The sequence below is a fragment of the Chanos chanos genome, chromosome 10 (assembly GCF_902362185.1).
Source record: "Chanos chanos chromosome 10, fChaCha1.1, whole genome shotgun sequence".
Classification (NCBI taxonomy): Eukaryota; Metazoa; Chordata; class Actinopteri; order Gonorynchiformes; family Chanidae; genus Chanos; species Chanos chanos.
This window is the reverse complement of record NC_044504.1, coordinates 18,310,841-18,323,429: the sequence shown is the minus strand read 5'-3', so window position 1 is coordinate 18,323,429 and position 12,589 is coordinate 18,310,841. Positions and strand designations below refer to the sequence as shown.

Genomic DNA, 12,589 nt, shown 5'->3' with positions numbered 1-12,589 from the left:
GGAGTGGAGGGAAGAGTTTGCGTGGTGAAAAAAAGGAACCTAGATCTCCACTGCAGGACCTCTATCAATACAAATGGCTTGAACAGAGCGTCAGTAGTCTTGTGTGACATTTTAGACTCGGGCTGTGTGTGAAAGGCCTCTGTGTAACTGGGCAGTGTGGAAACAGTGATACCACAAAAACTCCTCAAACCTGGATTTCATGTCCATCTGCACCAGCAGCACATGGTGGGCCAACTGCACCATAGGTCCCGCCCTCCGAGGAGTGACCACGACCCACTTCAAAACCCCCTTCCTAAGGGCGCCCTGAGCACCCGAAAAATGATTGGATCAGTTGACGCAATATGTCAGACTCAGCAATCTGCCCAACCAAGGGGGAGCATGAAACAATTAACATAGTGCTGATATCTATCCAGTCCTTTCAGAGGCTTTGGGGAATGAGGCAGAAGTGTTCCTTATGTAATGAGCCTTCAAGTGGATCAACTTAATGAGTATAAAAGCATATTGAAACAAACTGACGAAAGATGTCTCATATACATTTCTTTATATATATATATATATATATATATATATATATATATATATATATATATATATATCCTTATTTCAAAACTGTAGAACGTAAATTGAACACCAGTAGTTCAGAACTGTTAAAGCTGAGCTGCTTCAAAAAGTACATCAATGCATTACACAGACACGCTGATATTTATTTATTCATAAATAAATATATACACCATTATTGTTGATCAAAATCAGTGTCCTTAACTCCGCTTGGAAAATTACACCACATACAAAGAAAGGCTGAGAGATAATTCAAAGGCTAAGCCACATCAGGAAATTAAAATAAAGTAAAAAAAAAAAAAAAATTAAATAAAAAATAAGACACATCTCATATTCTGGAATCTACTAAAGCCCAAAAACATATTCAGAAAATGAAGGGACTGGATTTTCTATGGATGTGCAATGTCATTTCTCTAACATCTGGACGGATGGGACAGATTAATAGTCTGTGAACTTAGGTTACCTTTTATATAACATATGCTGCAATAACCCATTTTGTCATGGAAGACCATTCACGTTAATTGGGACAAAGGGGCAATTTACAATGCTTTTTCTCCACAAAACCCCATCTGTTCTGACACTCACACTGATACAAACGCACAGCTGACTCCTTTGCCATAACGCCATAGGTTCACATTTAGTCCCTCACTGAACTCATTAACTTTCACAAATAAGCCTGATCTACAGAACCCAGTCCCTGGTTACAACACACTCACACACATCCACACTCACACACATCCACACTCACACACAAGCCCCTATAAAACAGTTACAGAGCAGTTTTGTGATCCATGCATAGTTACAACTGTGTATGCAAACACACATCCAGTCACACACAGTCATTTGTCCTCTGTAGCCCCCAAAGGGCAGCTAGCATTAGAGTCTGGGGACCATAAATCCTCAAAAATGTCATGGTGTGGATGGTGAAATATTTTATGTACTACTCATATAAAAGAGCGTATAATGGGCTTGTGTATGTGGTCTGCAGAAGTCCTCTCCATGTCCTGACTTACCACAGCCGTCTAATGTCTCTTACCGATGCTAGCTACTTTCACATAATGTCATCTTCACTCATTCTTTTCATCCAATTCAGACAGAAAATTAGGGATAGGATAAGGGTGTCGTCATGTATTTATTGGCTTTAGAAAGTATGTAGTGGCTGACACATCTGAACGACCTAACATTAAGGTGTATCAGAAGGAACTGTTGACTTACAACTGAGATAGTACCTTGGCAGCAACCCATGTCTTTCAATGACATGGTCTCCTAATTCCTTTAAATCTGGCATGTGGGCTCCCAATTGCATTTCTCGAGTCCTCTGCTTAACAAGTGGATGAGATATTAAAGAGAGCACAAGAACAAACCTGAGAGATCTCTACAAAAGTGTGTGTGTGTGTTTGTAAATCTAAACTTGGGCGGCAACATACCATAACACTACAAATGAGGACAAAACAACCTGGCTCTGTTGTCCATCTATGAATGCTGCTGTTCACTCACTTATCAAAGGTTCATCCAAGGTAAAGGACGTACTGTCAACTGTTCTGCCGACCAGCGTGTGGCGCTGTGTAAAAATGAGAGGCCTGACTTATTAACGGTGCAGGTTCCACTTCAATATCAGTGGAAAGGAAAGGGAACAATGACAAGCAGGTCCCTGACTTTAATTTGTTCTTGTGAACGCTCTGGTTGTTGTGCAGAGTGAAGGAGTGGTAGAAATAAAAGGAGATCAGCCCTTGCCTGTTTGTGAGCACTACTTTGAACACCACAGAGACAAACCCTGACAGCCAAGCTAGACCCTGAAGGGAGCTTTGATGCCAGATGCCTTTGAATGGAACGATTGGAGCTAGGGGGCACATCATTTTTTGAAGGGTTTTCTATTTCTCATACACGTTATTCACTTATCGAAGATCTGGAAGAGACAGATTTGCCTGCTGAAAGCACCACTCGATGGACTACAAAGGAATAGGTACCAAACCCTCTTCACTCCATGTACCTCAATACAAATTTAAAGCACATATAGGCACGCAATCCGAAAGGGGACTTCCCATTGACTTCCATTTTACTGGAACTAGCAATTAATGACCTAACCGTGTCCATAACCAAAGAAACAACTGGACACATTACGTTTGAACAATAACAGCTGTACCATAATTTAAAAACAGACCAGCAAAATATCCCCAAAAGGTCATTCTTTCTTTTTTTTTAGTATCTAAATCCTCATAGGGACATTTGCTCCACAAGAATCTAAACCACAACTAATTGGACAAAACACTTTATCAATGTAAGTAGCATTACCATTTAAGCATCATTTGAGAGAACCTATTTTTAGGCAAGGACCTGAATCCACCACTCAATCATGCCTGTCTTGACGAGATCATAGGTTTGGAACAACAATTAGTCACATGTCGATTAATTCTTATCAGTAAGCCAGCAACACATCCTAACGTCCGCACAGACTACAATATCGTGCACCCCCAAAGAACCCCTTGCTCATTAGCGAAGAATTTACTTCAAAAAGGCAATGAATAACATGGATGATCAAATAAGAAACGTTAAAATAAAATATGCATGGATCCGTTTTGCGTACAGAGTATGAGCGAGCAGCTGTCAAAAATCAAGTACGTTATGCGTTTGATCGCGTCACTCTTCAATTTCCTTCTTACAGGCTTCCACGCGTGCGCGAGCTCACAAATACACACGCAGACACACGCTTCATCACCAGTAAGCATCTGCTTCTACGAAATTTTATATGTTAGGAAACACGCTGACCAATCTCACAGTTAAAGGCGTGGGGGTTGGCGCCGCTGCGACTACTGGTAAATCAGCTTTTGTCTTCATTTCAGAGACAGACAGAAAGAGAGAGAGAGAGAGAGATTTGAATGTCCATGGGAAAATCCCTCTCTCTTTTCTAGGTAGCTCACCGACTACGTTTCAGTACCCAAAATCTACGGACAGCACCCTCTTTGCGTGTTGGAGTAGGAGTGTAGGAGTGTGAGCGTGTGTGTGTGTGTGTGAGCGCGCAGTGGGGGAGGGGGATTCCCAGGTAGACTTCTGACTAGGCTGGTTGTATCACATCATCTTTATCTTCGCTGTGTTACACATATGTACTTAACAAACTATACGAGCGGGAGAAGACACACCACTAGGAATGTCATGAATACGTGACACACATCAAAACTCGCTGACATTTGCATTCAGTCAGTGTAGACTATGCAATTCATCATTTCGTCCTTCCTTTTCTATGAGACAGAAGCGCATACTGATTTTTAAATTGAGCGCTGCCGCTTCATTTCGCCAGTCAAAATCTTGACAGAATATCGGTTCGTGATGCTCACGGTACGCAAAACGAGAAAAGAGCAGTAGTGAAACTGTCTGACGGAGATCAGCTCTAAAAAACAGTTATATGTCCACGCAGTTTTCAACCGTATGTATGTTATTGGGAGAACACGGAGGGAAAACTATCTAAAGGCACTGACAATGGCAGAAACAGAACCAATGGCAAAGACAGGTTACTGTGACTATATGTGACCAAAACTGGAAAACTGACATGTATGTTAAACACTGCTTATTCTTCACAGCTGCACCACAATTAACTTCTTGTAGTACGCTATCGGTGTTTCATGAGAACAGACGTTCAGAAAATAATAATGTCACATTTCACTGCATTTAGTTGTTTTAATGTTGCCACCAAGATGTAAAATGCCTGCTTAATCATTTTCTTCTTTGCGATTTCCACATCCATAATTAGACAACCTTATTTGCTACTGGTATCTTAATGTCGTTCATTAAAACATAGTTCTTAGATCTATGATAGCCAGGTTCCTAGTGCTTAGCTTAACGTTCTTAGCGTACAAGGTATGAATTATTCATCACACAAAACTGTTATTCTGACACCAAGGAACGCTGCATTTCACAGGCAAGAAGGATAACCTTGCAGAGGTATATGCATAATAGTTTAGTTACAACATTCGTTTGAAAAATACAAGCAACACAAATAAGTAGAGCTTTAAATAGCCATTGCCACCAAAGAGTCGAGGAACGCGACTGAGAGACTTGCTTAGACAGGCGCATAGAAGCCACGGAATCACCACTGAGCACATAATTCACCTGACACACACGACATGGACAACCATTGGAAAACCCCTTGCATGATTTCGCCAGGTGAAATAAAATGATTAACTGTCTTTTTGCATTTACCCGTAAGTATTCCGACTCGGATTTGATGGTCGTGGTTTGTTAAAATCATCCCGTCCGACGCCATGTTTAGCAGTGCTGTCGCCCGCACTGAGAATCCTTGGCAGAGCCGACAGACGAGTGCATCGAACTCCGGGGGAGGGGGGAAGTGACATGAGGAGAGCTAGGCGAGAAAAGCCGAACTATGAGCTAAAAGCGATCAAATTTGTACCGGCCAAGTCAGATAGTTAAATTAAATATGGACGCTGTTTTGAGACTTTAAACTTGGCGTCTGTTGCTTAGCAGAAGAAAAGACGGGTTTTGAAGTAAACTGTTTAACGTTTTGAAGTTTCCAACAAATGAGCAATGCACAATAATTTTGCTCGGTCTTTTGACAGTATGGCATACATCCAGACGCATCTGTGAAATGGTAAACAGTGAAATCGAAGACCTGTTCACTCTTAAGTACTATGTGATCTTGAGCCCATGAAAACGTGTAGGGGGTCACTTACTGCCACAGATCAAACATGCAGGGGAAACATGCAAGTTGTAATTTGCTCATATAGTGACCTTTAATGCATTGTCTTTTTTTGTCAGGCAGACTACATAGTTTCAGGAATTATGCTTTCCCTCAATACCAATACTAAACCTAAAACTGGAACTCTACTGGAGGAATGTGATACAATTCTTCCCCATGAAATTCTGTCATTTGGTGTTTTGTTTGATGGTAGTGGACAATATCTTGGAATCTTTCATAGTTGCCTGTTTACATTGAGCTCTGGTCACTGGGATAGTTGTGGCACAAAGTTAACAGTGTATGCATTGTCAGTCTGAAACAGACTCTCACAGGGACATAAAAGTTTCACCATAGGATGAAGATGATCACTCTGAAAGGCTTTTTCTTCTTATTTATTGGCATTTACTTTACCCTTTAAGGAGGAGTGGACCTAAATCAGGAAAATGCACCCTGCTCTGTAATGGAGCTGCCAGAAACCTTCACCATGGAAACAAGCACTTGTAGGTTTCTTTTGGTGTGTGCCACACATGCACCTGTCAGTCTTGTTTAGAACAGGGTTAAGGATGACTCATCTGACCACATGATTCTTTGCCACTGCTCAGATGACCACTGCTTGCGTTCTTTGCACCACTTTACTCACAAATGTGCTTTTTTGTTTTGTTTGTTTTTTTAACAAGGGGATTATGTACTGCAATCACTGCAGTCACTGTTCCCCTTAGGACTACCCCCACATCACCCCCCCCCCCCCTCCATTCCCCTGAACATGGCAAATACCCCTGCGCAAGATTTGCCATGAAAGCACTCAGAGCCAGAAGTCATGTAACATATCAACCTCTCACCGTGTAGCTAACTTTAGATACATACCTGTCCCTGGAAGAAGAAAGACACAAATATTACCAAAAAGATATAAAATCTAAAAGCATGAAATAAAACATTCAGGATCCATGAAAAGGGAAACAGGCTTGTACTCTGAGAACAGCACATGGCCAATCTTTAGGGCTAGAATAATGCAACAGACTCCTGGTAACAGCAGCGATTGCCACACAAGAAAAACATCACTAATGTATAGCTTGCCTAACACAAGCACTTCTTAAGGCAGTGTCTCTCACTCTCTCTCTTTCTCTCTCTCTCACACACACACACAGACTCTAAACAGACTGTGCTTCACTGTATTCTTTTTTCTTCTCACTCCCACTTTGAACAAACACAGTGGTCATTCACCTCAGTCGTGGTTCCCGAATGACAGGTTGGCTCCTCTGAGAGTTAATGTTTACTGACAGGACTAGACCAGGTCTAAAAGTTAAGATTTACTGACAGGACTAGAACAGGTCTGAGAGAGTTAATGTTTACATACAGGACTAGACAGGGTCTGAGAGATAATGTTTACAGACAGGCCTAGACTGGGTGTCAGAGATAATGTTTTCAGACAGGACTAGACCAGGTCTGAGAGATCTTGTTTACAGACAGGACTAGACCAGGGGTATTCCAGAATGTGGGTTTAGTGAACACTCTGAGTTAGTTAACTCCTAACAGAAGAGGGAATACCCCCCTGGTCTAAGAGTTAAGGTTTACTGACAGGACTAAACTGGGTGTTAGAGATAATGTTTACAGACAGGACTAAACTGGGTGTAAGTTATAATGTTTACAGACAGGACTAAACTGGGTGTGAGAGATAATGTTTACAGACAGGACTAAACTAGGTGTGAGTGATAATGTTTACAGACAGAATTAGACCAGGTCTGAGAGACTACATTTACAAACAGGACTAAACTAGGGGTCAGAGATAAGGTTGACAGACAGAACTAGACTGGGTGTCAGGGATAATGTTTACAGACAGGACCAGACCAGGTCTGAGAGATAATGTTTACAGACAGGAATAGACTGGGTATTAGAGATAATGTTTACAGACAGGACTAGACTGGGTGTCAGACATAATGTTTACTGACAGGACTAGACAGGGTCTGAGAGATGACGTTTACAGACAGGCCTAGACAGGGCCTGAGAGATAAGGATTACAGACAGGACTAGACCAGGTCTAAAAGTCAATGTTTACAGACAGGACTAGACATGGTCTGAGAGTTAAGAGTTACAGACAGGACTAGACTGGGTGTCAGTGATAATGTTTACAGACAGGACTAGACCAGGTCTGACAGTTAAGGATTACAGACAGGACTAGACTGTTTGCAGACAGGACTAGACCAGGTCTGAGAGTTAAGGGTTACAGACAGGACTAGACTGGGTGTCAGAGATGATGTCGGCTATATCCCTTAGACCCAACCAGCAAGAGTGTTCGCCTGCGTAAGAAATTAATTACACACTTTATTGCATCACTTAATCAGGGATGCAGTGAAGATAATTGACTGAGCACTGTAGTGCGTGACTTTACTGGAAAAATCCCAGGTTAATAACCACTTGTGCTCCCATATTTCAAAAGAGGAAAGGAGATTTCAGAGGGTGTTATTACCCCTCCCATAATCCATGGAAAAAACAGTAGGGATGTCAGGGTGTCTTGTTACCTGTCTACTTAATGAACAGGCCAGGTATTTTTGGAGTTTAGCACAAAATCAGCATGTCAGCATAGGTCCTGCTGGACACCTGGCCCTTGCAAGTGGTTATTCTGGCATTCTAATTGGCAGTAAACTGAAGCGGACACAATGAGAAGGCAATTCTGCTGGCAGAGCACAAAAAACACTGCGTGGTGATGCTCTCTTCAGCCAGTCAGTGTGTGTCGAGAACTCTCAAAGACTTTCAACAGCAAGGGTCTAAGAAAGCTGTTTGGGACATTCGAGATACTTTGGAACTTCTTTTTGCCAATGATATGGGCAGTTTGTTCTTATAATTTGCAAGGACATGTGGTCTCATACCTTCCTCAAACTTAATGTTATTGCATAAAGAATCCACCAAAATGTTTTGCGTAATAATACCAACCTCTGATTAGATGGACAGCAACTGTGCAGAACTCGTATAAATATATAATTCTAAGATAGGCAATCAAGATAGATCAGTACTGTGACATAAGGTGAACTGTATGTTGGAAAAGACATGACACAGAGTCATTCATTCAGCATAATATAGATTCATGTATAAACTCATCAGAAACTCATCACATCCTTAACATGTGATCCATCTACCCTACTCCGTATACACCACCACACTCCTTGTGCCTCTGTGCATGATTGTGTGTGCATGTATGCATGAGAGAGAGAGAGAGAGTGAGAGAGAAAGCTTATAGGTTCAAGTGATGTGGGAAGGCCCTCTCACCAGGGAGATGTGAGGACTCTGAATTCTCCATTTGCTGCTGTTTGCTCTCTCTCTCTGAGAGAATAGCTCTTCAGCATGCTCAGATGAGACTGCTCTGCAATTCACACATATGCACCCTGAATTTTAACAGACCTGGACTTCCCACAAGGCCCTGCAGCTTCTTCTTCTTCTTCTTCTTCTTCACGGGACCACTCTACTACTCCAATTTCTCCTCCCTTCCCCCATCCCCTTATTCTCTCGGCGGTTCTCCCATCACCCTCCCCTAACCTTTTCATTTCTCCATCTCTCTCTGTCTCTCCCTCTCCCTCGTTCTCCCAAACACTTTGTTTTCTTTCACAATATTGACTATGAGAACAATACTGTCATCTGTTACCAAACTACCTATATATGTATATGTATGACATCACAACCAGTTGTATTTGTAAATAAAACCTAAATATGCCACCATGCACAACAAGCTGTTTAAAGTTGGATGAGCTATTTGAGAGGACTGATCTATATGTCGGGAAAATGTTTGAAGAATATGCATATCAGCCAGGCCCAGTCCCCGTACGACTCAGCGAATATATTCTAAGAGGTAAATGAGAGAGGCTGTGCGGTTGCAAAGATTGAAATACATTCATTAACTTTTCCTTTTTGCTAATATAAGCCTTTTAACGCCACGCATCCCAGAAATTTACATTTAAATTAAATTGACTTCAGGCCAGATGAGGAGGCACCCCAGACAGAGTCTCAGGGTGATAGTTACTTACTGATCTTTCCTCTTCTTCGGTCACTCTCTCCATAGCCTTCCTCTCACTGTGTCTCTCTCTCCCTCTCTCTCACACTCTCTCTCTCTCTTTCTGCCTGTCTCTCTCTCTCTCTCTCTCTCGCTGGGTCTAAACTTCCTGTTCTGTCATAGGACAAGGACACTGTGTCTCACCGTCTCAACATGTCAGAGTTCACATAATGCAGTAAAGCAAACGAAGCTTTATGTGTCAAACAGCTCAAGTCATCTGGATTCACATAACTTTTGACTAATTGTCTTACTCACCAAATGTCCATTTTTTGTCAGCCCACCCACTGCACTGCAAGAGTGTTTTCTGCTTTTTAATGTTTCTTTAAAAATTCGGCAAAAATGTACATAAGACTAAATAACACCTACAATTACAGATGTACACACCACAGCACAATATATTTAAGTGATTAATTACGCATCAGTAAGCTATATAAAATGCCATCCATGCGAAAAATTCTTACATGCAAAACAGACAGATGATGATATTGACATGAAGTAGACTGGGGCAAGCTATTCCTCCTTCAGTCAATCTGAATACACAGGAGGGCTAGATTGTGACACAGTGACACATGGCTGTGTGCTTGGGGACAGTGAGTGTTGGGGGTTGGGGTGTATGAGAGGCTCAAAGGAGAGCATTCTAAAAGGTCACATCTTCATTAATGTCTCCTGTACCAGCAGCTTCAAGCCTCACACACATATCTGTGTTACATTGTGGGGACGTGAGTGGGGGTGGGGTGGGAGGTCTCTCCTATAGCTACTCCAGTCAATTCCACTGCACAGAACTGAAGGTTCACTTAAGCATGGATCGATAACCCATTTATGGTAATGTAGCAGTAATGTGCATCTCGACTGAGACGTGAGCTAATCCGGTTTGTGTCTGGGTACTGCTGTGTACCCCCACCCCCCACAACACACACACACACACACACACACACACACTGTCATCCACCCGCCCCCTAATACCTCTGGAGAGTGAAATACTGAAGATATTAATATTCCATTGCTCCACTGTGTGTGTGTTTTATGTGTGCCCTGCTGCATTTTTTGTTCATAATTGAGTTTCCAAAGTATCAAAGCCTGCAAGATAGCATTGCTCATATCTCTTTTAGGCTTGCATTGGATGTTGTGCTATAGGTTAATTTCCACATATTTTGTCATTGATTTGTCTCATGAGAGGGGAGAGAAAGAGAGGGTGGGGAGGGGTGCAGGCAGCTACCCAGACAAAAAGATTGATACTGATATCAAAACCCATCTTAATCAGCGGACAGAGGTTGTCTAAGTTTCTAAAAAGGCAAGAATCTATCCCCTCTTATTTATTTATCAATCTGACTCGGCGCAAGAAAAATAATGGCAATATAGTAATTACGCAGCATACTCACTCCGTATGGTAAATGTCCCTCAGCCCTTCACATTCTAAATGAGACCAGAGACATCAATACATTTCAGCTCATTAGTATTCTAGTCTGAGTGTCGCAGAAGCACAAAGGCCCTCATTACGGATATCTCTTATTTAAGGTAAAATCTCTCTACCTTAAACAACACCAGATACTCAGGCGGACAGGATCAAACAGTCTGAAGAATTAAAAAGTGACCACTAAACAAATAAATAAATAAAACAGAGAAATACATGCAAAAACTCCCACATACAAACAATATTGATATATAATCAGCTAAAGTTAAAGTTGAAGGAATTTGGTGGTGATGACAGCTCAGCTTTCCTGTGAGCATTTGAGGTTCCTGACTTTGACAAAGACAAAGGATACAGTTTGTGATTACATACTGTAATTACATTACTTATCAGGAGCTGTTGCACACTAAACATTATGAAAACATTGATATTTAGCACTTCCCTCAAGCAATGAAAGCAAATGATTAAGCAGGTGAATATGTTAAAAGTGTGTAATTTTTTATTTTCATTAAACCTGACTGTCCTGAAATGTTTCCTTTAAACCCTAACCATCATGGGATATTCTAGTTTGGTATGAAGAGTAAAAGTTAAAATTATGTACTGATCTGTGTGTGCACTCAACGTAAATTTGAATATTTAATATATATAATTTAGCTGTGGGAAATACAGTTATTGTACATTGATTCACGTATGTGTCTGCAGGGCTATGCTTTGTGTAGGAGAACAGAGAACATTTCACTTGTCATATATTTTGTTCCAGAGTGAATTAAGAACAGACAAGTTCCAGCAATGCCAATAAAACATGTACATATTTAAAAAAACAAATATTGGCTCAGTACGGATACTGTAAAGAAACTGAGTTAAGTTTTTTTTTTTTTTTTTTGTCTTAATAACGGTGGGAACAGATGTTCAACAAGTGTTTTCTTTGTTGGCGAGCCACACAAATACTCTCGTTTAAAAGAGCCATTAACTTAAGGGACTATAACTTAAAACTAAAACTATAAAATGTTTACACGATGCTGACCATTTTAAGATTACTCTTAGTAGTTACGTAATGTTGGCCGATCTCTTTTGAACGTTAGATCCGCCAGTCTCGGTTCAACGTAGTCGTATGGTGGAAGGTTGCATTATGCAGGGAGAGAGTGCCATCTCGCGTTCCTGATTCATAACTCCCTAATTATTACAGTTCACGGGTTACAGCTCGTAAAAAGCTATTTGTAATTTTGATGTTGTTATCAATAAAAAGTGATACTGAATTGTCCTAATATACAGACCACGGAGTCATGTAGAGAAACCGTATTCTCTTTGTTGAGTAATTTGTCGTGGTGTAATGAGCACATTCTCTTAAGAGGCCAGTAGATGGAGGCATGACCTTTCCATCAAATAAGGCTGTGACGTTGGTTACATTAAACGATACCTGTCCAGTTTAAAATGACCAGTCTTAACAGTAGAACGCCCTCGTCTTTTCGATGTAAATTGCTACATTTTGACCTATTTAATATCATCTCTTATTCAGAGCTTACTGTATGGTTAGAGAAAGTCATGCGGTATTCATTCGTTGGCAGAGCTGCATTTCAGGATTAGTTCTGCATTAATCGTCACTCTGTGGGCAATGCGTAGGCAACGTCTCCTAAGAAGTACTAACGCCAAGAAGGCTCTTATTTTGGTAATTCTCTGCAGAAACAGAAGCACCCTCATAAAATTCAAATAAAGGCTATGACCTCATTTTTTAAAGCAGGCTAATGACTGCATACAAATCAGCACATAGCAGTTTACTCACGGCTTGACTGACCTCTCTGAAAATATTATGATAGATTATAAAATGATTGTACAAATACATCATCACCACACTGCACAACGAACATGGAATCTCCCGCACATTGTCCTTGGAATTTTA

General features: G+C 41.1%; 1 protein-coding gene across 2 annotated transcripts in view; it reads right to left on the bottom strand.

The window, feature by feature from the left end:
* Nucleotides 1-4,834, bottom strand: part of gphna (gephyrin a) — a 46,385-nt gene extending 41,551 nt beyond the window's left edge. For both annotated transcript variants that reach the window (XM_030786344.1, XM_030786345.1), the window contains exon 1: nucleotides 4,753-4,834. In XM_030786344.1, the coding sequence (XP_030642204.1) occupies nucleotides 4,753-4,816 (64 nt within the window). In that variant the 5' untranslated portion in view covers nucleotides 4,817-4,834. The remainder of the gene's footprint in view (nucleotides 1-4,752) is intronic.
* Nucleotides 4,835-12,589: the final 7,755 nt, after the last annotated feature.